Genomic DNA, 27,906 nt, shown 5'->3' on the forward strand with positions numbered 1-27,906 from the left:
TTATGAGAAATACACAACTTCACGATTCGCAGTAACATTAACCCGGACCAAAAGTACAAAAAACTATGCGGAAAGTAGAGAGCCCTGTTAAAAAAAGAAGTCTCAAGTGCTTTACATAAGGCAACGATGTGACTAAATCAAGAGCAAATGGCACAAGCCTCTGTTGTGCTGCATCTCATGAACTTCTTTGCAAATGCACAGAAAACAAAGATTAGAAGCGAGCAGTTGTCCTCACCCTCCCACATCCAACATGTTCGATGCTTCCCTCAAGGTAGTTGAGCTGTTTCGGTGGTTGGGTGCCAGTACTGTACAATAACTACTTCTTTTCTCCTTCTTGGCAGCGAGAGCTCTGGTTTCTCAGCGTTTGAGAACCAAAGAACTTTCAGCATGTCAGTGCAAGTCGATATTAATTAGGTTTATTCATGTCAATTTGCTTTTAAAAGTGATGTTTTTGGATTAAAAACTAAAGTCTAAAGCAGTCCCTCGAGGCTATAACCACTCCAACTGCTTTTATATGTCACTTTGAACCCTATTTTTAACCAGTATGTGTCATATGTGATATGTTTTACTTCACTTTGGGCCAAATCTCCCACTCAAGAAGCCTAAAACATGGCTCCTTAAACATTAATATAACCAGAACAATTCAAAGTAGCAACAAAATGATTACGAATCCTCCTCTGAAACACCCCACAACAGGTTTTGTGCTAAATCTGCTGTGTCAGTAATCAGCAGTTTTCAAACATTTGTACAAACTCCAACACACAGCCCCCCTTCTGCTTTCTTTTCTCATCTCAACTTTTCTACAACAATGCAAAAAGGACAAATCTATTTTTCTATGTGCTGACATTTAACTTAAGACACCTCTACAGGTTTTAATGTAAAAAAAAAAAAAAAATAAGAAGAACATGTTGCAAGGACAAAAAGTCTTTGACTCAGTGATAGAGGATCTGTGCCATCTGTGGCAGAGTTTGTGCAAAGTTTAGGTCTTATTCTGCAACAAAGTGATGCCATGAAGAGACATCTGTCCTATCAGACTTTATAGCACAGTTGGATTACAGAATTTGAAATACAAGAAGGTCTGCACTGACACCAGAGGCCCCAAAATGAGCATTTTAGTTATATATATATTTTAAATAAACTTCACCGTCACCATAATCGTCGCAATACAAGTAACTTCTGACTGATTTTATTTGCTTCTGTCAGGTATAATATTGTTTTTTGCTATGTTGATCATGAAAGCTTCTTTATGACTAATAGTAAAGGTCTATAGGAATAACATCTACTTAAAAATCTACATTTTATTTGTATTTTAGTAAGGAGGGAAAAAGTAGAGCTTCAAAAGAGAGATTGAGGAGAAAGATGTGGTTCCTCTTTAGTGCCTGTAGAGAGCGCTGTTGCCTCTGCACAGACCCAAAATAAAAAAAGCCTTCAGAAAATCCTCAAATATAACAGAACAGTGCAGGGAGTGTTGGATGAATAACACAAGCACATCCTTTTTTTTCATTTATGCACAGTTTTGCATATTTCAGTCTGTGTGTTCTTGTGGCTTCTGTGTATTTGTGTCTCTTTTTTTGTCCTCCTTGCAAACCACGAAGCATAAAGATTTGAAATGTGCAGATATTTTTTCTGAGGGGGCGGACGGCGGAATAAGTGGAGTGCAAAGAATTTTTCCTTTTGAAGTTTAAGAGCTGTGTCCCGCCTTTCTGGGATGTTATAAAAAGCAGCCGAAGAGCTGAATTTTAATGTAAATGTAGCTTTGATTTATTCATAACTCCTTCACTTGGGCTGACCTGGATAAAACCATGTACGCATCCCTCTTCTTTCATGCACATGCACACCACACACACCACACACACACACACACACACACACACACACACACACAATCTTCTCTTTATTTTCTCTCTCTCTCTCTGTTTTTCCCCCCTTGCTGTCTGGGAGAAAGACAAGGAGGAGAGATATATTTAAATGTGTCAGCAACATCAAGGACACAAAAAGAGTAAAGCCAGGGATCCAATTTGAAGGTTTTACCTGCTGAAATGGGACAAAAGATGCAGGATGACAACCTGATGCTGCTGTTTGTGTCTGTGTGAGACTTTAAACTGAAGGCCTGATGGGAGGCAAAGCAACATATCCTAGAAAACACTATGGCAGTGATGTACTTTTAGCCTTCCACACCAAAATCTGATAAAGCCTTCACATCTTCATCTGGCTTTTTATAACATTTAGACGGTTTAACATTCATTCATGCTTTTATCCTACTCATCATGTATCCCACTACTGAGACACAGTGATATGTTATATCTGATAATACTGTATGGGATGGCGTTATCAAGGAGGCTGCTGCTGAGCTGATTCTCTCAGACATGCTCTGCTGCCACCTAGTGGGGATGGGGACAGACATGCATCATGTTTCTATGGTGGCTTGAGGGGGAAAAAAAACCCACTGAATGTCTCTCACACACACACATAGAGGCTGAAAAAGACACAAAGAGCCTGTTTGCTGTCCATGGTGCTGAAATATTTTGGTTCAAGTGTTCTGACCTGCTTCTGAGTCACCAAACCTCAAAGCGACATCCGATTATTTTTTAATCGCATCTGCTTCACCTGCTGCCCTTAAGTCCTTTTTCTTTTTTTGGGATCGACACACCTCAGTTGTCTGCTCTCTCTTGGTCTACGGTAAAAGCAAGATCTATGCAGGAATCAAAAGGCTTAAACTCTGCAAAAAAAGAAGAAGTCACACCTTCTTGCTGCTGCTAAAAGAAGTTTTAGTGCATCACCAAAGCAGCCAGGGGAATCCTTAGAGGAATTATGCACATCCAAAGCAAATTAACTTGAGTTACAGCCAGACATATTTTTGCTCTGTCACCGAAGTGTTGGACGGAGTTTTACGAAAACATTAAAGCACTGAAGCGACACATTGTGCCTGCAAATATCAATATCATTGTCGTCAGATATCTGCAGGGAATTACACCGTGCCAGCTTGATGAATTGTGTCGCTCCCTGATAAGATGGAGGGTTCAACCCTGCACATCTTCCAAAAAAAAAAAACCCACACAGCCAAAACCTTATGGTCCATTATTCATAGTAGGGACAGACAGACTGCCGAAGGTTTTGGGGGGGATTTTCTTTGATATCAGTTTCCCCAGAAGAAAGGAAAAAATTCATTTCAGTGTTCTTTGTGTCCAGCTGGGTCCCAGCCCAGCTCTTTATTCTGGAGTGATGGCTGACCTACATGCAGCGTTGGAAAGACAAATTCATGCTGGCTCGTGAAATTTAGGCAAAACTTAAATCAGAATAGAACTTTTTAGAATAAGAGTTTAACTTTGTGTGATTGTGCACGCAATGCAACGCATGATCCTTCAGGCGCACCTGTGACTGCCCCACACGCTGTTACATCACGGAGGAAATGTGAGTGTACTGTATTCAGTCCTTGTGGTATAAGCTTACAGGTAGAAAACCTACACCTGGAATGTATAAGCACGTGTACAGTAGACAAACCAGACATGTGAAGCTGCCTTGCAGTTCATCAGCCCGTCAATCGAGCCCACCTCTTGCATTTTTTAAACCGTTCATTCAGACAGCTTTTCATGAGCTGCATACAGACAGTAAGGATGTGTGAGGTGAGGTAATAAGCAGCTGTCTGCACGTCTTTCTTGAGTTATAGTGTTGCATTTAAAATACAATTAACACACTGGTGATGAAAAAAAGTGGATTTTTTTTTTTAGAGAATCGTCTAACAATTATTTGAAGCAGAAATTATAGCTAAAACTGCATGAAAATCACTGCAGGTGGAGCAAATAACATAGATTATCTCATTAAAGTGGCAGCTGTCAATCAGTGGGATGTATTAGGCAGCAAGAGAACCATCAGTTCTTGAAGTTGATGTGTTGAAAGAAAGAAAAGTGGGCTGATCTGAGCGACTTTGTGGACAGAAAACTGGATCTGAACATCTCATAAATCTTCTGGTTTTGTGGAGTTTTCCCATCTGCAGTGGTTACTACCCACCAAAAGTGGTCCAAGGAAGGAAAAATCAGTGATTCGGTGACAGCTTCATGGGCACCCAAGCCTCACTGATGCACACGGGGAGCAAAAACTGGCCTGTGTTGCTAAGAAGTACACAAAGTGCTTCACGGCTTACTGTTCGAGTGGGACGTAAGTGAACTCGACAATGGAAGAAGGTGCCTGCTCTCATAAATCGAGCCCTCTTTCACATCATGTGGACGGCTGAGTGCATGTATGTTGTTTACCTGAGGAAGAGGCAGCAGCAGGATGCACAATGGGATGAAGGCAAGCCAGCAGAGACGGTGCGATGCTCTGGGAAATTTTCTTGGGTCATGTGGACATTTCTTTGGCACAAACTCAAACGCTGCTGCAGACCACGTACACCCCTTCATGGCAACAGCATTCCCCGATGGCCTCATTTAGCAGGATAATGCAACCTGCCGCACAGCAAAAAGAAAATGCTTAGGGAAAGGTTTGGGGAACATGACAAAGAGTTCAAGCTGCTGACTTGACCTCCAAATTCCTCAGATCTCAAGCCAACCAATCCCCACGTCGCTAAAGCTCCTGGAGTGAAAATCAAGTTTTTCACCTTGGTAAAATGTCCATATGGTGCTTTTTTTTTTTTTTCTTTTTTTTTTTTAAGTGCAAGAAGACACATCATTAGCAAAATTATCAGTCAAAACGATGGCTGAGCATTTCCATCTGAAAGCTGCAGGGCACATATAGCAGTCTCAAAAACACAGATTCAGACTTGTGAGGTTTTTCCAACGTAACAAATCTAAACAATCAATCTTTTCAACTTTTTGTGGTATTATTCGTCTTTAGAATCGGTTTCTGGTCTGGAACCGAATTGTTCTAATTTGACAACTGGAGTAGCTGTAGAGTGTTTGAGCAGAGTTGTGGGTGAGCCGGTGTGCTCCAGCTGCAGGGAATGGTAAAGGGGTGAGAGGAGAGAGAAGCAGGGACTTAACAGAGTTACATCCAAGCGATTTTTATCTGGGAATGGATTATTTTCATGGAGGAAAAAAAAGACAAGTATGTAATTTTGATGCAGTTTTAAGGAGATTAAAATATACTAGTCTTCCGAAATACTGAAATTGGTCTATAAAACATCTATTAAATTCTAGAACATAAATCCTGCTAAGTACCTCAAATTCTATATTCTAAAATATTAACCCAACCACCGAAGCTTCAGGATACAATTTACAATCACCCAAAAACACGGGGAGTCTTATATGAGAAGCCACACCAAAAAATAAAAAGGAACAGCGCATAATATTACCGATTCCAAATATGCCTTAAGGTAATAACAGAAGCGCAAAACGATCTGTTTAACGCCATAATGAATATTCCATTGGCGCACATAAGAGCCTCCGGTCACCTGGAACCGACTCCAACCGGTACCGTCAACACGCACGAGCACGCGCGCACACGCACACGCACCAGAATGAGGATGACCAGTTGTTTTTGAGAGCGCGTGTGTGGCTGCTGGCTCGGCGCGTGGCTCCAGCAGGTGTGTGGTTCCACAGTGCGCTCACACTTCGGTGCGTCAAGACGCACAGACCGACCGTCGCAAGGACATCCGGCCAATGCTTTCAAAATAACAACCACGATAATGGACACTAGGATTTCAAACATGAACCACTTCTAATGAAAAGTGCTTGCCTGAAATTTATATGAACATGTATTTGTATCTGAATTGTCATGTTTAGTCTATATAAACACGACATGCAAGAAAAGAAAATAGATTAGATTTGAATCAACTTTAATGTCATTGAACAGAGCACTGAGTTAACAAAATGCAGTTTAGCTTTTTTTGCAACAAAGTGCAGTGCAATGTAAAATATGTCAGCAGTACTAACTAATATAAACAGTGCATGTAAGTATGTAAGATATATGCGCATCCAAAATGTAAACGTATGGGTACATAGTATGTGCAGTAGGATACAGAGTGGTATGAACACACTGAATAGACTAAATGTGCTGGATAAACTATGTGAAGACAGATAAATAAACAGTATGAATGCTTTCTGTTACATAAGGAAGTCTCCTAAGTACTTCTAGTTTAGCATGTAGGCTAAAAACAAACTAAAGGTTCAGCAGAGAATTACAAGAACCACACTAAATGGTCAAAAGACAACTGCAGGAGAAATTTAACCAGTCAGTGTTTATGTTCATAAAAAGCAAGTATTTGCCCAAATTATAATGATAATACAGCTGATGTATTTAAAAATGGGTTGAATGTCACTGTGACCCAACAGCCAAGTTCTGTCATTGAAAATATTTATTTTTCTTTTTAAAAATGTGGATTAGATTAAAACTGGCCCACTGATGGCAGCAACAACTAGCAAAATGGCTTTAAAATAATATCTTATCTTAAATCAAACTAAATTAAATGGACTAAACTGCCAGGACTATTATTGCTTGTATTCTTTTTTTTAATTGCATATTGTATCTTATGTGTCTCTTTGATTATTTTTTGAATAATTTATTCTATAATTTATTTTATTTAAAAAAATGCATTCAACTTTATTCAGCTCTTCTGTTTTTGTGATTTACTTCATTTCATTTCATGTTATCTTTGCATTTTTTTCCCGTTTGGCATTTGCCTGTGCAGCACTTTTCTGCACACGATAAGGCGCATATATATAAATAAACGCGCTTGCTTGTGAGCAGGTAAACATTTCTCCTCTTATCTCCAGACTCATTAATGTGTGTGATGGATTAGAAAAAGTCAGACTGTGTCGAGCTTTCACTCTGAAACACAAGCCGCCCTCCTTCCCGTCATGCTCTGGGTGACTCTCGCCAGTTTTTACGCAAGCTCGAGCGGCTCCCGGTGGCACGCGCGCCTCCCGCTTCAGTCAGCGGAATACAAACGGCCGTTTTCAGAGCAGAAGGACACAAGTGCTTTCTGAGGCGTCTTCTGTCGGTCTGAGCTGCCCGCCGGCTCTCCGGTTCACCATGGAGGCTCAAGCTGACAATCGGGCTCCGCAAAAAATCGCTCGGAGGAGTCGCTCAGTGACAGCTGCTGTTGTCTGACTGACAGACAGACCGGTGAGACGTGACGGACAGGTAACCCGCTTCAAATCTATGGCGTCAAGAACAGAAAATATGCTCTAAGTGTTTATTGTGGACTTTACCGCGTTGTGGCCGAAGTATGGGGCCGTTATAGCCGGTAAAAGCGGAGACTGGTGGAGGTTTGTGTCTGGGTTTTTGTCTGCGCTCCGTCCTCCTCCGGTGGACACAACTGAAGAGACTGGAGACACGGACGGAGACGGGGCTGTTTTTGTATCGGCTGAGACATGGCAGCGGCCATCGCCAGCGGTTTGATCCGGCAGAAGCGACAAGCGAGAGAGCAACACGCCCACCGACCGACCGCTCACCGGCGGCGGAAGAGCCCCGGTAAGAAGCAGGGGCTGTGCAACGGGAACCTGGTCGACATCTTCTCCAAAGTCCGGATATTTGGATTGAAGAAGAGGAGGCTAAGGAGGCAAGGTGTGGAGGGGGAGACGAGGGGTGGGATGCATGCACACACACTTGCAAATATATTGATATGCACATGCGCTTCCACACACACACATGCAGAAACGCACATACACTTTTACGCACAGCCACGTTCATGCACAGTCTCCTTCACATTCACGCCCTGGCTGTGTGCACACTTGCGCACACACCCCGAACATGCAGAGACACACACTGACAGACTCGCCCCTCTCTGTGGCGACACACGCGCACACGCACACACACACTGTCATGTCTTGTAGTGCCCCATGGTTCAGTAGTTTCCAGGTACATCCATTATTGAAGCCACAGATTAGTCTGTCTAGTCTCTCTCTCTCTCTCTGTCTGTCTGTCTCTACGTGGATCTCTACCTCTCTCTCTCATTTTCAGCTCATAATTCAAAGTGCCCTATCACCAAGATCAGACTTTGCCTCAACACCAGCAAAATGTCAGGCCAAACACACAATGACAGCAACAAATCAAACATTCTTTTGTCACATTATTCCCTCTAAATTAAAAAAAAAAGACTCTTCTTCATATGGAGATGGAAAAAAAGTCAAATTCCCCCCCTCCATTCGGCGCTCAAGTCCCACTCAAATCCAAAATTAACATCATTGTCAAATCCCAGGAGCGGATCTTGCCATCAACGCAAGGAGAAGTGATTACATATAGAAGTGAATGCAGATTAATGAGAATGTTGTGATTGTGCGCTATAGTGAGCGTTCAATAGCAGAGATGATAAGTGCTGTTGTAATCAATTGATTGTGTGAGAAAGCAGCAGGTGACAGCGTATGGAGGGGAGGGATGTATCAGGAGGGGAGATGGCAGCAGGAAATGAGAGGAGGGGAGGAGGCGAACGTGAGGAGTCATGTTGATATGAATTGGTTTTCACTGGTTTGGTCTGGTGGGAGACGGGAATTCGTGGAATCTGGGACTCAGATTCCAGACCTCGGTTTTTTTATTACCTTTTTGTCTCCTCCTCTGCTCAGGATATTTTTTCCCTCCTTCTCTTTCAACCTTTATCCGTTCCACTTACTTTCCCTTCTTTGTTGTCCAACAACCTCCTCTCGTCTGCATCTTTATTCTCTCCTCTTGTCACCTTTCACCCTTCATTTTCCTTTTTCCTCTTCTCTCCTCATTTCTTTTTTATGTTCTCCTTGTTTCACCTCCATTTTCTCCCCTCTTACCCCCTTCCTCCCTCGCCTCCTTTCTTCTCCTCTTCCTCCCCCTCGTCCTGCCACCTTTCCTCCTCCACACCCTAATCTTTCCAACCTATCTTAGATCTTTTTATCCCCTTTTCAAGCTCCATTTTCTCCCCCTTTCAGGCTCCATCTTTTCCTTCTCTCCATCTTTTCATGTCACATTTTTGTTCCTCCTCTTTTCTCCTTTTCCCACCTTTCCTTTTCTCCTCCTGCTCCGTGTCGTTCTCCTTCTCATCATCTTATTACTTTGCCACCCTCCCTCCTCTCCATTCTAATCCTCTTCCCACCTTAGGTCTTTTCATCCCTCCATCTTTTTCTTTCATTTTTGTGGAAGAACGGGCTTCCTCTCCTCTCCTTTTTTCCACCCTCCTTTCCCTCTTTTTGCCACCTTCCATCGCCCTCGTCCCTTCCTATCTCGGATCTTCTCCTCCCTCCTTCATTTTTCTCTCCTTCTTTTCTCTTGCCACCCTTCCTTCCTACCTCCTCCTTTCCTTCAGCTCCTTCCCTCTCTCCCTCCTCTGTGTTCTCAGCTGTGAGAGCTGCTGGTGAAAGCTTGGCAACATTCACAATCTGTGTCTGTTTGTGTGTGTGTGTGTGTGAAGAGAGAGATTTGCCAACATCCCCTACTGTCTTCCAGAGGTTTTGTGAAGGAGAGACATACAGACCCGACTCAAGCTGATCTGAAGCCTGCGTTACTCAATCAAAGATTTGCTCCAAATACAGCTAAAATGTTTTATTACATAGAGTTAGACTGATATGGAGCTTAAAACCAAGAGTCCACTTCTGATATGACAGAAGTTTGTCCACAGTAAGTCTTTGTGTGTTGGTATTATTAGTAATTAGACATCTGAGCAGAGAACTCTGGTGTTGCACTGGTGTGGGAGGATTTTACTCAACAGTCTTTTAAACCCTGCAGTGAATTCAGCTTCTTTAAAGAGCTGCTTACCTACTTCATCACCGGAGGATTTGATTGTGACATGACGGACAGGATCGTCCTGCCAAAATTAAAAAAAGGTAATCACTGCCACAAAAATATTGGCTTTTGGTGTCGCTTCAATCAAAAAGAAATTTTGCAGCTTTAAAAAAAAAGAAAAAGAAATGCCATCGGCTGAGTCACAACATGAGCGGGGAGAGGTATTCTGATATTACAAGCCATCAGTGGCATTCACCTACTGTAATATATCCACATCAGACAGGGTTTTATGCCAACGGAAAGACAGATGTACACTCTGACACCTGTTCCCTCAGCTCTAATTCTTATACATTTTACATTAAGGTTTATTAATCAACACCAGAAGTCATGACACAGTAGAAAAAAGATAGAAGACCATAAATCACATTTTTCTTCCTTGAAAACAGATTAAAATGGGACCGAATTAGCCGAGCAGTGTGTTCTGATTCCTGTTCTGTTCTGCCTGGCAGGTAAACTATTATTTTGAATCATAATGCGGCATGAAATATCACAGCTGTCAATTACAATGAGATTTACTTAATGCTGTAAAAATGTAGATATTTATAGGGAGAGGAAAAACGAGACAAATGTAGGTGAAGTGTTCAGAGGAATGCAGCAGATTCTAATTTTTATTATCAGCTAAAATGTCAATAGGATTTCAGTTATTGATTCTGTAAAATCAGTGCTTCCCAAAGTGATGATAAGTGTTGTTCATGGAAGACTGATAAGACACCAAAACTGCACACAATATGTAATCTTGTGTTTCATGTTAGAATTACAGTCTGCCACAAAAAAGGTCCCTCCTAAAATCAATCTCGAAATACAAGATATTTTGCAGAAAAGTGTCTGATACTAATAAGAAAGTTCTGCTCTTAAGGGAGCATTAAACCTGTGCTTCAATATAGCGAGTGATTTGAAGTTTTTATTTGGGGTTTGTGACCAAAAACCCAAAGGTGATGTAAATTGAAAAGCAGCCAGTCTCTCTGTGTAATACAATATTGCTGTTACACAGCATAAGTACCTCTGGGTGTTGTTTTTAAGTGACGTAACAAGGAGCAGGGGGTTAACTGCTGGTTAGGTTCGGTGGCTGGGGAGGCCTCTGAGCCACTAAGCTCTTGAATTGCAGATGTGCCCTCACCCGCGGTTATGAAGTCTGCACAGTGACCGCAGGATGAGATTGTGGATATGCTAAAATCAGAATTCACTATGGAGATGAGGAGTTTAGTGGTGCCGGAGGGTATTAAAATCAAATTGCCGCTCCCCTTGATTAGCTGAAGCCCATTGCACTTTTTCAGGTATCTGCTAAGGACACTCCAGTGGAAATCTGCCTAAATAATATACAGCGTAAAAGTGAGCAAATTGTAATTTAAATCTGTAAATGCGTTGCGTAGGAAGCAACAATCGGAACTGACATTTACCCAGGCCGTGCAGCAGGGACTGTTTCTCCCAGATGACCTCTGATCACCTGCAGATCCCCCTGGAGGAACGGGAGGCAGAGGCTAAGTAAAAGACAGCTCAGCTGCTCTGTTGCCATGTTGCCAGATGAACCTGACCCCAGGTAGAGAGAGGAATCGCTCCAGTCAAATGGTTTTCCACGGAGCAGATGCCAAATTGCCAATATTGTTTCACGTTAAAGCCACTGCCAGTGATTAATGTTATCCAGCGAGGGGCGGCTCTGTGGTTAACACTGCTGCCTTTGCTGCCTATATGTTTTATCTGCGATGGACTGTCCATACAGGCTGTTCTCATGCCCAGCAATCAGTGCATGATAATAAGCATGTACGAAGAATCAATAGGTTACATCACTGTTTCCCTCAGAATTGGATTTTTGCCGGAAAAGCCTCTAAAAAAGCATCAAGAATACACGACATTACAGCCAAACACGGTGGGGATGTGTGGTGCAGACTTGCGTAACGTTTGATCAGAACCTCTCATTAGGACAAATTCAAGTTAAGGACCTTTATTAATTATCACTGTAGATACATATAAATGTGCCCTTTTCAGCACCGCATGCTCTTCTAATCACTAATCACGCTGAGAATGAAATGGGTGCATTCAGTTGCTGCATGTGAATTCTTCACTTGGGTGCTTTTGTGTTTGGTGAGATGATGTATGTGTGTAGAAAAAAAAAAAGAAAGAGAGAGAGAGGGAGAGAAAGAGAAATGCAGAAGGTCTTCAGTGCCTCGCTTGTATGAGACACCCATGTTGGTGTTTTATACGGCGTTTAACGCTGCATGTAGACCCAGACAGGGGCGAATTAACAGACAATACGACATGTCAAATCAGCGTGGCAGCCTGATTGGCTGACTGATTGAATCAGATCGCATTATGTTGAAAATAAAGCTCCGTGTGTGTGTCTGTGTGCCTATGTGTGCGCCTATGTGTGTGCGGACGGGGGAATACCCTTTTACTGGAACAGTCTGGAATCACGAGACTGTTGCTATGGCAACGAGCGGATGGGAATTTCCCTAGTAACAGACAGGATGTGGAGATACTGGGAAGAGTGGGAATATCACCTTGATGACTGTGGGAACATAGGTGTGGCGGCTACGTTTGGGTTTGTAGCACGAGTAAATGGATAAGCAGGTGGCTGTTAGATGGATGAATAGACGCATAAATAGATGATGACTAGATGAAGCGGGACAGTCCCCTGTGGAGAATTATTGATTTTTCATCCATTACAGGCAGGGAGTTATGCAAACAGCAACCATAACACGATTTGAGTCTGTAGCGGCACTCATGTAATACATAATATCATAAAAGATAAACGTAGCTGCTTTCAGCAGTTTTTAAAATACATCAATTAGTGGCTGACTGATGTTTTTTTGATTGACAGCAAGCATGATGGAGCCTCCCACAGTAAAGGCAATGAGTCTGTTTTATCTTACTGACAGAAATCTGTGCAGTTTGCTGTTATTTCGGACCACTCGGTAAACAAAATGTCTTTTATTCTTCGGTAACTGACAGTCCAATTAACATAACTAGTACAAGGCAATATTAATTATTGGCTGAAATATCTTTGGGTTCTTTAGGCAAGAAAAAAAAAAGTAATAATGAGACAAAAAAAATACTGAACTTAAATTCAAGTAGTTAATAATGCAGTGCACCTATTTTAAATAAAAACTGTATCAACTAAATAAATGTCCACAGGTAATAATAATAATAAAAAAACAAACCTTGGCAATAAAATGCACGTAACAGCAGCATTTATCAGCCGACAGCAGCATCTCCTACTACAGGCCACGTAAACGTACGGCCCTCTGACATTGTGAAAAGCATATTGTGTCACGTCTTGTTGCAAGTGCACCGTGCTGTGCTGCTGTTAACGGATTTATCCGAGCTGTGCAACATGTTTAGTTTTCCCTCCACCTTCTGCCGATGCCAGTTATCTCCAAATGGCGTTTAATTAAAGCAGTCTATCACCAACATCATATTTCTTTTCCTGTGTTGCCTGGATTCTGTCCGAATTAACAACACGATCAGCTCCAGACCCATCTAGACCGTGTGTTTATCGTCTAATTGTGTGGGATTCAGGCAAAACATTTAAATGTGTTGATATTTAAAAAGGAAAATGCAGATATAAAAAATAAATGAATAAAATGATCAGCTGTGAATGACTTTAAAGTGCAGGGTTAAAGGTTTGATTTAAAATTAGTCCTGAAGTGGAATGAGTCAAGGTGGAATATCAGTCATTTCCCAGCACAAAAGAAGAAAAACACATTCTGAGCTGAGTTAATTTTACTATTACTGATTCACATGAACCTCTCCCACAGGTGCAAGTAAAAGTAGGTTTACTTCTGTAACTGAGAAGGAAATTAATGTAAAGACAACAACCCTAAACATAGTGGAATCAAAAGCAAAGAGCAAGACGGGCTGATTGCCACCATCTTGTATAGTTTTCTCATTATACAGCAGGACGAGGCCTCCAAACAGCTCGAGTTAAGACATCAGACGCACTTTGAGATATCATTTTGTTACTAAACCCTCTTTTTTTTTTTTTTTTTTTAAATAAACTACGTGGCCTTGAAAATTCCCTTCGGCTGAGTCACAACATCAGCCAGGAAAAGTATTCTGTTATTACATGCCGCCACCGAAATGCACCTGCTGCAAATACATCCGCATCAGACGGGGTTTTGAGGCGACCGAGAGGACACGTGTACGAATGCAAAGCCGGGCCGAGAGCTGCGCCCTTCGTCTCTGCCTCGGGGCCCCGATTCTAGTACAAAAATACGTTTTACACTCCGCTTTATTAATGTAATTTTATTGATGACACACTCCAGAGAACGATAAGAGACAATAAATTAGATTTCGTGCAGCTTTCTGAGACCATGAGTCACACAAAGGAGGACTGAAATGTGACTGATTTCTGTCTGTCTGCAGGAGGCACAGCGTTCTGAGTTTAGATTATTTGCAGTCATAAAGCAATACGAAATATGGCTGAAATCTTTAGCATGCATGTTCATAGATAGAGAGATGCATGCAGAAGCCTTGTACCTACATGTGCAGTGACTACGCTTCTCCGCTTGCAATTTTAATGTTTGTAATCTAACTAAGAATCCACCACTGCCAGCACCACACAACATGCTACGTGAGCAAGTGTGCTGGGAATTTTTTTGTTGCGGTTCAAGTGCTGGTTACAAGCTTCACGGCTCCTCTTCCCTCCTTCTCCCCTGCTGCACAAGATGGATCCTTCACAAAGATGGAAAACACCCCTGCCCCTCGCTCTCTCTCTCTCTCTCTCTCTCTCTCTCTCACACACACACACACACACACACACACTCCTGATAAACTGGGTCAGTCTTCTTTTTTTTCTGCCTCTATGCATTAGGGTATACATTTACAGATTCGCTCGCTGTCTCTCGAACACATTTTCAAAGGGGATTCCCACCCGTTTTATAGCTGATGTGGTGTTTTATAGAGGGAGGATGGGCGTGGTTGCGTGTGAGTGTGTTTTAAATAATGTTTGTGCGGACGAAGCCTGCAGGGATGATCGAATGGAAAAGAATGCCTGTCTGCACCTGTCGAAGAAGCATATCACTAACACAGGTCCGATCTGAGCTCCTTTCTGTCCCTCATTCTCCGTCTTCATCCAGTGACTCAGTCGGTCTTTGTCCCTCAGCTACTTTCTATCGCCTTCGTCATTTGTTCTCCTTCTCCCTCTCTCATTTTGAGCAGCTGGAGTTTGAGTCACTTCGTTTTTATTTCAGTCATTTCTCGTTGGAAGCGAGTGGCAAATCTACTTCTGCTTAATTGTAGTAATAGCCGAGAGCACGCATTTGGTGACTAATAATGAAATTCTGCCTTTCATGTGTTTACTAGATTAGAGCTGTAATGATGTAAACATCTGCATTTCAAAAACTGTAACAGGCATTTTCTCCTGCTCGTATCGGAGCTTTGAGATATTCGATGGGGGGGAAAAAATCCCCACATCAGAAGATATTTGGGAAAGTTTTGATAAGAGAAACAACATGTTGGTCAATCATGAAAAGAACAGTGTAGATACAAAGCCATTATAAGGCTGCACCTCACCATCAAAGGTTCAGAAATAATTTATCAATGTTATTCAAGTGGAACAATGACCACGAAGGACGGATTAGTCCAAGAATCCTGTAATGGATTGGATGTGCTTGAATAGTCTCTCCACAGGAAATCCCTCAGGATGCAGGAGGTTACATGTGGTCACATTGTCCTTCTTTAAAACGGTATTGTATCATAAATGTGCCTTCTAGGATGCTGCGAAGGAAACGAGTTCAGAGGAAGAATTTTTTTTTAGAAGTCACTGATTCGGTTGAAACTGACAGAAGTTATTTAAAATTTTGCCTCATTGTACTTTGAGTTGCTTGTGACTATATATGCTGTACACTGTGTAGCATGTCCTGATTTGAAGATCAGTTCTTTTCAACTATTTCTCTCTCTGTCTTTCTTTCTTTTGTGTGTGTTTGTGGCTTTTAGAACCACAGCTGAAGGGCATAGTGACCAGGTTGTTCTGCAGACAGGGCTTCTATCTCCAGATGGGCCAGGATGGAAGTCTGGACGGGACCAAAGACGACAGCACCAACTCCTGTTAGTAGGCTCACCACACACACACTATACACAACCAGCTTTCGTATGTTTTGTGGAAATGCATACATTTGCCATTAAATGTAAAAAGAGTAAAATATGCATGTCTGTGGTCAATATTGTCACGCTATTTGAGGCTCTTCCACAATCTACCACAGCCCTGCCTCGGAAAAATATCTAGTTTATCAGAAAAGGACTAAATGAGTAGAGAAGTAACGAATGCAGATGTTTCCACATAGATGCACTGCGTGGTACAATTAAGCATTCAACATCTAATCATGCAATCTGCGGCATGTTGAAAAATGCAGAGCAGGCCTAGTTGATTCTGCAGCAAGAGAGTGAGAGGAAATAAACCAAGTGACTTCAAGGGGGTTTGTTGTTTGGGCACCGGTGGCAGGAGCTTCAGCTACAACGACTGCTGAACTGTCTCGTGTTTCAGGAGGGACGGTGACTAAAATGACATCTACATTCGGATAAATTGGAAAGGCAGAAATAGAACTTTTTCTGACCTGTACTTATGTTTATTTTCTTGCACCTTGTACATATAACTTGTTTTTAAGAGCTTAGCACTTCCCATATTTATGATGTTTTTATAAATACGGATATCAGCCAAAAAGTATTTGCTCTTGTTCATAATCCAGGAGCTCCACATAGAGTCCCGCTGACTCTTTTTTTAGGCCTACTAGACGACTACAACTACGCATAAATGACATCTTCAACCGTTTCCCAGCAGAGTTGTATGTTTCCGACAATGTATGAATGTAAGGCACAGCAACAAGTACGTTAGAAAGAAAAAGAAAGCAACAGTGAGTCAGCCGCTCGATCCTTATTTGATGCGATGAAGGTCAAGAGACACATTTTCTCTTCTCATTGTGAAAGGGAGAGACCAGTGGTAAAGAATGCAACCAGATGATGGAGAGAATCCTGGTTAATGTAGAAATAGTTCAAAGGTTACAGCAGTTGAATGTAAAAGAGGTGAACCTAAGTTTCACATTCAGTCACATCAATCTAAGTGACAGCTCTTTTATGTGTGGCACTGATTGATGTTGACATTGTATGCAGTCATAAAGGAAGCAATGAGACATTAATAGTGCGTTTTAATGACTCCATTTGGGACATTTCATATTTTCAGAGAGCAGACCAACTGTTCGACTGAAAGTGGCAGCTCAGAGGATTTTGTTTTTTTTAGTGCTCAGTTTATTGGACCTCTGCACCCAGCGTGGCCTTCAGGGAGGAGCTGCAGATGGATGGCTTATTGATTAATGTCCCTTTGGTAATATTCTGATGTACTGGGCTTAGAGAAAATCAAATGCTAATCAGTAATCACTACAGCATGCAACTCGCTGGTCCAAAGTGTCCTTTCCACATTGGCTGAGCTGTCTGATCTCCGCTATCCGCCTGTTGCAGCGATGTCCTACTTGTTTACTATGATTTGTTTTGCTTTTTGGAAAATATCTGCACATCAATTTCTGGCAAATGTCTTCACTCGCAATTTTTTAAAATTCCTTCCACAGCGCGGTCTGTAAATCATAGACACAATTTCCTGCAGCACACACTTGTTGCCAAGCTCCATTTTTTTTCTTCCATTTGTTTGTCTGGTTAATTCAGCAGAGGGGGAGACATCAGTGACATTTCCTGCAGCATTTAAAGGGACGGCCGTCGCCACCTCTAATCAGCTGGGTGCAAATCTTTATGTTAATGACAGGTGTGCATGAGCCTAGTGGTGGTTTATGGATTGTGATATTTATCAAGGATGATTGCACACAGGTGTACTTAAAGCACATTTGATACATTTTCTCCTACTTAAATCTGAAAACTGTAAATGTTGGTGGAGAAATTTAACAACCGCTTCAATGCAAACTTGATTAATGAGGGCTCTGGTATCCCAGATGTAATCAGCTCTTGATTACAAAGAAAGCGGCACATGCACTGTTGCCACCTTCATTATGGGTCATTGTTGTGTGTTTTTTCTTGTTTGTTTTGTTTTGTTTTTTAATATCATTTATGCCGTAATAGCTACACATATTTCCCTTTGTGTCAAATTTTACATTTAAATTTCTGTTCCATATATCTCTGTCTAATTATACTATATACTGTATGTTTATTCATCCATGTGCAGAGAATTAATGAGGAGAGAAGCATGTTTTAGAGAGCCACATGACGAGTTGTGTAAGCTCTAAGTAATAAACTGAAAAAAAATACTTCAGTGAAATTTGTTGACAGTCAAATTTGTGGATTTTTCCACAGAATCTAGGACATTGTGGCAGAAAAGACACACTGCTGCGGAGCCAGAAATCTCAGAGGTGCACATTTCCAAGCCCGGCCTCAAACTCGACAACATGAAACAACGGCATCTTTAAGCTAGCGCCGTGGGCCGCAGCAACTAATCAAAAAACCCAGTCACAAACACCCGAGACAATTACACCATCAATAATTGATGAAATCATCCATAAAATGAGACAATTAATGTACATCAAGATCCGCGGAATACAATGGAAAAGCGGGGAATTGAAAAATGCTTTTTTTAATCAATGAGATGGATTCAGAAGGAGGAGAAGGACTGGACCGCTCCAAGAAGCTGATCCAAAATGGAAGTAGTCATCATAGGAGGAAACCCAAATCAAACAGAAAATCCAATATTGCATTAAAGCTCTATTTGGAGATGCTGTTTTACTCAGTATCACTGACAAAGCTATTTGCATAGATGAGGGCTGAGCAAAACATGTTTTCATGATTTGGGTGAATTGAAACGTTGAGCTAGTCCAACCCACCCTCAGTTCACTTTGAGAAATATGTACATTTACTACATTTTTTTTTCCAGAAGTGTGATATCGTTTCTGTCACAGCAACTCGACTGTGTGTGCTTTTAAACAGGTTAATCAATAGCTGTGTCATGATTAGAGGCAAACAGGTTAAAGGGGGACGATTTCAACTGACCTCAGCGAGAGACGGAAGAATTGCAACAACCTTGAAAGGTCACAACTAATGACGGCCAATAATGGACTATAATTATAAAACATGGAGTAATAATTATCGTGCTTTCACATTAGAGAGGATCTGTGTACAGAATGGAAACATAATAATCGAGCTTTTTTTCAGGCTTTGTAATTGTCTTTTCATGGTTTCAGAACAAAAAGCTCCTTTTGAGCAGTTCCTCAATCATAATTTTCAAAGATCAAGGCCTCTCTTCTTTTGATTGGTCCACTGAAGTAGTTCCGTTATTATATCAATTTAATGTTAATTCAGACTTTTTCCACATACAGACTGTTGCTATGGAATAGACGAGTTTAAAAGCACTTTTGCGAAAACTCACTTTTGTCACTAAAAAGTTGACAATCAGCTTCGACTTACTGGATCACGTTGCGGCTACATTTATGGCAGCTTTTCTGTTTTTTTTTATGAAACAGAACAAAATTAAAGACCACCGTGATAATTAAAACCAAAATAAATAGCATACCTTGCTGCCTTTTGCTGGCAAACTACTCATATGAATTCTCTCTGTCAATAGTTTTTGGTCTCCTAAGAATGTGCGAGCTTGACTTTTTACAAATATTTAATTAAGAGAAATCTTGAAACAGCCTTTTCTTTTTAAAAATTTCGTTGTATTTTCTCAATAAAGCTAATGTCTCCTAACTTGAACAAATCTAAAATGATACGAGGTTGAACAAAAACACCAGTGACACTTGCATTGTCTTTTAAAATACCAGCCCGAGGCAACGAGGGTGTGATCAGCTGTCTGTTTCTTTACCATCACTGACTGCTGTTCTTCAAATAACACTGACCCGATGGAGCTGAGGGCTGGACTGTGCCTTTGAAAAAAAAAAAAAAAGGCAGCAGGCTGATATTAAAATGTCATGGACTAAATGAACTTGGTTTAAAATATTTGGATATCCTGAACCTTTCTTTTTGTGTTCCGGTTCTGACGTGAAAAAAGATTGTGGCTGGTGGGAAATTTTAATTATTTAAATTTCACTGAAGTATTTTAGTCCGCAGGTGATATATGGAATCACAAATTCTAACAGAAACAACTGCAACATAAAAAAAAATATTGATATTTACATAATCAATATCATCTCTTGTGGTTGACAGTCGTTTTTTTTTACCAACCTTCCCTTAACATTTCATCAATCATATTGATTAATTATGAATAAGAGTTAAGTAGACGATCAGATCAGGGTTTGATCATGTTAGATTTGTGAAGCTATGACACCAAGAGTGGGTTTTGGGTATTTGCCTAATTTATTTTCGTGTGTCATAGTTGTGTTTGTGCAGTCAGAGTTATCCCAACAAACGCTGCACAAACCTCTGGAAAATTACACTCATGTTAATTGACTTTAAGTATTTAAACCAAATAGATTCTGATTAAGGCATTAACTTGATAAGAAAGGCAGACTATGTCCACATGATTGATTTACGCATGGGTTTGCTGAAAGTGCTTCAGAATAAATAACAAACCGCCGTAAAGATTGATATTACTGCTCGACTTATGATTATTCCATGTTATATCTTAACCCCTAGAGCCCGACACACCTCCTCGGTGCCCTAATTCACGTCCCTTCTCCGCGGTCGAGGATCTCACAAAGCGTTCATTGCAGTCAAGTGCAATGCATATGAAATGAAACCGCACGACTTGACCTTTGCAGCGATGCCAGTTGCTTGTCCGTGCAAATGTAATCATAGTTACAATCTGCACACAGCTCTGTGTCCGTCTCATTTGCCTGGTTTACTGCAAGCAGGTTACTGTATGTGCACTCGTCGGTAAATAAAGCAATGACATTTGTTTTCATTCGGCACTAATAGTTCTGATGTTTCCGGACAGTCTCTACTACACGATTGTGAAAAGATACCTCCACTGCCAGCATTTTATGGGGAGATGAGTGTAAAAATCTAACAATTTCATGACATTAAATATTATTTTCCTTGATATGAAGGCTAATATAAACTATTCTAAGTAGTATTCTATGGAATAATAGAAGATCTTGTAAACTATTCTGAATAAAACAAGACACAGCATGCTTAGCTATCGCTTAGAATGACAAAGATAAGAGCTTAAGAGTAAAGGTAGTGAAATTACCCTGAAAATAGCCTCAGGCTCATTAGTTTAAGTGTATTATGGAGCTATAGAGACAAATTACCCTGGAAAGACTATGAAAGTAATTTCTGCATAAAAAGTGGTCTAATTTTTCTCCTAAATTTCTGGATGTGTGTCCTCTCTGAGTTTGAAGCAGCCCCACAAGGCCGAGCTGTTTCTTTTTTTCTCCTCACAGAACAGCCAAACCAGCTGAGCAACACACCACCTGACATTTTGCTTCTCGGAGCTCTTTGTTTCAGGAACAAACACATGAACACAGTTTGTTTCTTTTTTGTCCTCAGCTCTGTTTAACTTAATTCCTGTGGGTCTGAGAGTCGTGGCCATCCAATCAGTCAAGACCGGTCTCTACATCGCCATGAACGGAGAGGGTCACCTCTACTCCTCGGTGAGCGCGCACACACACACACACACACACACACACACACACACACACACACACACACACACACACACACATGCATACAGTATAAACACAGGCACACAAGACTCCGAAATTTGCCGAAGGACGGCGTCCACAAGACGTGCTTTGTTTCAGCTTTTTGACAGTTTTGTGTCGCAGCGCACAGGGCTGTTTGTGAGTCAAGAATTCTTAGTGATCTTTTCTTTTTTTGAGAAATTGCGAGGCTTACTTCACAGCAGCGTCCTGGGTTTTGATCTGTGGCAGTTCATTCTGGGATTGTAATTAGAGATAATTTGAAACATCATTTTGTTTTGGCAAGTTATGCGTCTTTACTTTTTCTACAAGGGAGGGAAGTTAGTGCCCCTGGATGGTAAGTCATGTGAAATTACATTTTGACTTGAAACTGTCTTTGCTTTGATAATAGTTTTGAAAGGAAGGGCAGTTTTTAAGGTGATTGCTTCATTATTTATTCATCTGCATATTATTTTCTCTCTTCAATATTTGATTGATAAAATGTGAGATAACCGTGAAAAAGTCCATTACAAGTTCCCAGAGCTTGCTTCACTGAAGAGATGAATTTTTGGCATTTTCACTTGCACGGCTCACCACTTATCAAAATTGTTCCATATTAATTTCCTGTGATTGACTAATGGGTTACTTGACTAATTCCCGAGTTAACATTTGCAGCTTGCAGCACACTGAAAGCAGGATGCGAGCCAAGACAAATGCATCATTGGCTGGCTAATATGACATATTTTAAATAGATCTCACCTGTGACATTCCGCCCAGTTAGCAGGTGCGTGGATCTTTTGGACCACGTCCAGCGACCTCGGTCCGTCTGGAGAGCATCTTCAGGCTCTTTCTGAAGGACGGCATGCTGAGGAAAAAACAAGAAAGATGTATCACTCACCTAACGTTGGCAGTATAGTTACAGAGACGTTGCTGCTTTCTTCCTGGAAAACATGCCAGAAAATAAATAAAAAAATACACGGCTCAGAGCTGCAACTGATAAATTCTTAAAATCAATTCAGAAATAAATTGGACGCCTTGTCAGAGTTCTTGATTGAGACAAGAATACAAAGTCAGAGCAAGTAGCGCATAATATCACAAAAAGCCTTTTTTCATGTCAGATGATAATATGAAAGACCTATTTTTTTAGGTTTCGGGGGCAGAAGATTGGAGACAGTTTCATTAGATTAGAGGGAGATGGGAAAAGAGAGATGAATTGCTTTGAATAGATGCCAGTGAAACGTATTAGTCTGATTATGGACAAGTATTAATTCAGTAAGTAAGAGTGAATTCTTTTATTATGTAATAATGGTCTTTTCCAGAAGCATCTCTTTCCTGAACATAAGAAAAGCAGAAAAGTGAACAATTAAAAATGGAAAGCTAAATTAGTGGAAACCTTTTCAAATTGCTGACCTAAGAGGGAAACCTAGAGAACAATATAGACGACAGAGGAAAGACGGAGGAGGAGGTGAAGAGCAACTGGAGCGGAGAGGGACGGAGGGGACGTGAGGTAGAGGAGTCGCGGTGGGGAGACGTTTGAGCAGAATATGAATTATTTCCATGCTGACTCTTCAGAGAGAGTTCACACTCGTCCACTGATGTCCCTTCTTCTGACATCATCCCTCCCCCTTCATTTCTTTTTTTGGGCGAGGGTGACAGGAGCCAAAAAGGAGGGGAAAGGAGGTGGTGGGAGGAGAAGAGAGGTGATGGAGAGAGGGGACGGGGGAATAAGAAATGAATGGGAGGATGAGAGGAGAGGAGATGAAAGGAGGGAAATGAAAGGGAGAGGTGAGAGGAATAAAGGGGAGGCCAGGACGTGACAAAAAATGAAAGGAGGAGAGGGGAGAGGGAAGAATAGACTTGGGTATGAGGCAGAAGAAAAGAAGGTGAGGTGGAAGTAGGACAAGGACAATGAGAGGAAAAGATGGAGAGAATGGAGGAAAAGGGTTGCAGACAAAAGCACAAAAATACGAGGAGGAAAACAAGAGTTAAAAGTTGTGGGCAAACGAGGAAAAAATCTGGAAAAAAGGTCATAGAGAGAAGATTAAAAAACGGACATGAAGGAGGGAAAAAAGGAGCCGAAAGAGGAGAAATGCGCAGGCAGACGGGGAGAGGACGGAGAGGGGAGAAAGTTGTAGACAGAAAAGACAATGATGGAGAGGAAGGAGGGGAGAAAAAAAAGATTGTAGACAAAGGGATGAGGGAAGAGAAAGGAGTAATCTGCAAGAGAAAGAAGGGAGATCTGTGCTGCTCTGCTGGGCTTTCTCAGCCTGTCGCTGAAAGTCACAGATGCATGAGGGCTTCCTGTAAATAATTGAAGAGGGGGAGTCCCCCCCTACACACACAACCACACACACACTGTAGAAATCCCCTCTAAAGCTGCACAGAGGGAAAGTGAGGATGTTTGATCATCTTACAGCTCCGCGACTGATGTGCGGGCGGCTACATGATAACGAATATATAAATTACATACAGCAGGTCTAATTTATCGTGATGTCAGCACTGTTTGAAGTTTAATTGGCTGCCGCAAAGATCCCGGCAGGTGCGTCGTGTTGTAGTGGTGGTGAGGACGGTGTCACCAGCCTGCAGAGATGCTCATTAAACAGTACGAGGGTGCGATCACAAGTGGAGTTTGTTTTGTCCTGGCCTGAACTACAATGGTTTATGTATTTTCATAATTGGTGGTTTAGGTTCACGTTAACTGAGCAGCCTGTGTGTCAGACAAGATTTCTTTAGGATACAAATGATGCCCAGGAGAGAAAAAGAACATGTTTGGCTATTTCTCAGGGTTAACAGGTGATTTTTTAAAAATATTAACACGGCAATGAAAAGCACACAAAATAAATACATTTGCGCACAAAAATAAATAAGGTTAAAGGAATGGTCTCGTATTTATACACAAAACAGGTGAGTCACCAGGGTGACGCTGCTGTGGATGTGAAGGATGCTCATGAGCCAGGGACGGAGCAGTCGGGGTTTTCATGCAGCTGAACTTTCACTGCAGTTTGTATCTAATGCATTTAAATGTGTCGAGCTATTATCTTCTGATGCTGCTATTGATGATCTGTCGCTGCTACGTATTTTTAATCATCCACGCCTGCCTGTAACTGCAATTCAGCTCTTTTACCCGCTTGTTCAAAACATTTTACCCTTAAAAGAAATTCTACATTCACTCTCCTTTTTTTTTTTGCTCCGTTTCCTGTTGTACACTCAGATTACACTCATTTGATGACCCACGATGCAGCGAGCCTTTCCGAATGACCTGAACTAAAGGAACAAACACGCAGGAGCACAAACAAGTAGCTCGAAATTCCTAGTATAAGCGGACATCATCTTTAGTTCGGCCCTTTTAAGCACACTGTGCCTGCACTGTATTCATTACAATCAGAACATGATGTACTGAATACTGAATACAGTTCAAGTCAGTGATAGGTGGAGAAAAAAAAAATATCTTGACATTCATTTTTTAGTCCTGAATGCGAGACTGCCAGAGCGATTGACATGACTTCACAGCCTGTGTGATTATGCTATGATAAATGTATCTCATTGTCACTCCAAAAACCAGGCAGTGGCATTTGTGAAGAAAAAAAAATCATTAATTTTGTATGTTCTAATACATTTTTATTTGGAGGTATCATCTCATCTCTGAATAAATATTCACAAAGTGAGTCTTCATCCACTCAGTATGAGATGTGAAACAGTGCAGAGCTGCTTGTTATTTTTATTATCCGTTAATCTGACAATTTCTTTTAGCCTGCAAATGTCAGAAAAGAGTAAAAAAAAAAAGGGAGATTGCTGTCTCCTAAATTGCTCTCCGTATCTATGCTATCTATACAGCCTACCTCTTTCTCAAAAATGTCCTTCTAACGTTGCATTCTCTTTGCAACGGAGCTCCTCTTATCTTGTTCTGAAAATTGTGCTGCTCGGCGCTCAATGAGATTCTTTATCCTCTTATTGCAAATTGTTAATGATATGCTGCAAACTTAGTTATACATGGTAGGTCTTATTAATCCCAGATCCCCAGCATCTGGCAGTGTGTGGTTGTGCATGTACGTGTGGTGTGTGTGTGTGTGTGTGTGCGTGTGCACGCGTGTGGGTTTTGGGGGGTGCATGTGTTCGGCTAACAGATGGCACAGTGTGCAATGAGCTGCTATGTGATAATTATGGAGCATGCTGGGGAGGAAAAAAAAAAGTGCTGATGAGTTTGGGACTGTGTGTGTGTGTGTGTGTGTGTTTGTGTGTGAATGAGACTAAGAGTGACGAGTGTGTTCCTGCTCAAAAAGTGTGTACGCGTGCGTGGGTGTATCAGGGTTGTTGGGTAGGTGTAGGAGTGAGGATGGCAGCTGAGAGGTGAAAGAGGAAATTGAGTTTTTCAAGCAAAATCACTGCACATTTCCTGTAACACACCACTATTACTGCTGGTCCTACCATTATTTCTTCTGCACGAACAAGACGTGAAAAGAAAATAGGCGACAGTACAAGTAGAAATGTTTCTCAGACAAGGCCCTCCTGTTGTAACGCAACACAATAACCGAAAAGTGAAAACCCACATCAGACACAAATTCTTATTCAAGGCAGATATTTTCATGCACCTTTAAACATGTCTGAATCTTTAACAACGTTTTGCAGCCATGATGAGTTAAACAGATTATGTCGCCTGTGCACCACGGCCAGGAGATTCATCTCGATCATGACTGAGGCTCGTGTACAGCACTGAACCCCCTTGAAATCTGCTTGTTTTTGAAATCTGAATAGTGCTGACTGTCCAGCAGCCAAGATTAGAAATGGAAATGTATTCCTTCATGCCGGCCCCAGTGACTCAGACTGTTAGAGCCCCAGTCTGTCTGCTGGATAGTTCCTGTGAGCCCAAACACCATCAATTCAAGTCCGTCCCCATCCATCTCTTTCATCCTCTTGTTGCTGCTCTTCTTTCTTTGCTAATACTTTACCTCGACTGACTTTTCACTTCCCTCTCAGTGCGGGTATCTTCGGGTCATAGAAAAATACCGTCTTAAAGTACTGTCGGGGCCAGCAAATAGCCTGGTCCTCCACTAAGACTATTTGTCCCCTTAAAAAAAAGCAGGCCTTCTCCTTGACTCTAAAACATTAAGGTTTAGATTTCTAAAGCCTCTTCATATCCCCCCAAAATGACATACAATTTCTTTTTCATGGTGAGAGCAAGCCGGCACCGTGCCTTATTTGACATCATGCTGTGGACAGCTCCTGGTGCTGAAATGAAAGGCTGTAGCTCTGTTAGCAGTACTCTTATTTTTACGAACTAACAGAGACTTGCATCTCACACACACAAATCATGGCAGTACTAATGGTATGTAATCAGTAAATAAAATGAAAACGAACACAAACGTCTCAGTCTGATTGAAGAGTCACACAGCCAGTGTGCCAAAAATCCACATCACACACTGTTCTTTTTACATACTAATGCCACACTACACACTGTTCTTTGTACATACTAATTCTACACATTATATAGCACTGTTTTAGCATTTAGTAATCAGCATACTTTACCATTCACATAATAATTGTACAATTGTATGAACTGAAAATTTAACTCCACCAACAGACATCAAATAGATTTTTTTAAATCTGCGCGTGATCTCTTGTTTAACATAAGTTATCGCTCTAGATTATTTAACGTTAAAGTGCACTGAATGCCATCGACCAGCTATATTTATTAGCCTGAATGAATTATAAATAACAATAAAAAGCTAATCATAATAAATCATGTTCACTTCCAAGTTGTAATCAATTCTCTAAAGCTAACAGATCCCATCTCCTGAGCAATAAATTGTACAATTTCCATAGTGATATCATTTTTCTGCTTTAATTAGAGAGAAGGCTTCACATCCAGCTTGATCTGCTGCTGCTGCTGCTGCTGGCAGACGCCGGCACAGTTGAAGCTGTCGCTGGATGCACCAGCGTTAAACATGAAACTTGGTGGAACATCCTAACGCAGACACGTTTCTGTTTTTAGATGATCTGCCATGTTGGCTGCTGAGCTGTAATATGAAAAACTCCTCTTAGCAAGGTTTACACTCGACTGTTTGACCATCTGTTTTGACAAAATGCGGCAACACCGACGACTTTTTTTTTAACGTAGTGTAAGTTAGCTTGGAGCACGAGTAAGCGATCAATGAACTTTAAATTAATTCAATTGAACACTCTCTGTTCGGTTGATCAATTGCAAAACTTTGGAGTAATCCTGAAAGGTTATTTAAGTAACGCTAACCTTTCCTCCGTATGAAAGCTGGTGACTGTTCAACCAATCAGAATTTGGACAGATGACAGCGTATGAACCAACAATCAGCCTACAAATCTTTCAGGATCTGCATTGCCACCATTCACAATTAATTTTTCCAGCTACAAGCATCTCCTTTTTCTTTGTGCATTGTATTGTGGAGGAACAGTGTCCATCACCAGCTCTTTCAATAGAGAGTATAGTTTGCATAATGTGTGGTTTGGGTATGTGTCACTTTGTCACTCAAAATATTTCCTGTGTAGTTAAACAAATCAGCCCAGTTGCTTCCACTTACTCATTCTGCATGTATGTCATTTAAAAACTAATCTTGTATTTCATTCCTTGGCTGCAACTAAAGATGATTTTCATTGCTAATTAAATATTTTTGTCTGTATATTGTTTAGAAAAGAATGAAATTTGCTCATTTTA

General features: G+C 41.2%; 1 protein-coding gene across 1 annotated transcript in view; it reads left to right on the forward strand.

Moving 5' to 3' along the window:
* Positions 1–7,307: 7,307 nt before the first annotated feature.
* LOC103356760 (fibroblast growth factor 14-like) overlaps positions 7,308–27,906 on the forward strand; it is a 30,397-nt gene continuing 9,798 nt past the window's right edge. Inside the window, exons 1-3 of the mRNA XM_008281045.1 lie at positions 7,308–7,500; positions 15,613–15,723; positions 21,094–21,197. Coding sequence (XP_008279267.1) covers positions 7,308–7,500; positions 15,613–15,723; positions 21,094–21,197 — 408 coding nt within the window. The remainder of the gene's footprint in view (positions 7,501–15,612; positions 15,724–21,093; positions 21,198–27,906) is intronic.

Source organism: Stegastes partitus, unplaced genomic scaffold, assembly GCF_000690725.1.
Source record: "Stegastes partitus isolate 25-593 unplaced genomic scaffold, Stegastes_partitus-1.0.2 Scaffold220, whole genome shotgun sequence".
Lineage (NCBI taxonomy): Eukaryota > Metazoa > Chordata > Actinopteri > Pomacentridae > Stegastes > Stegastes partitus.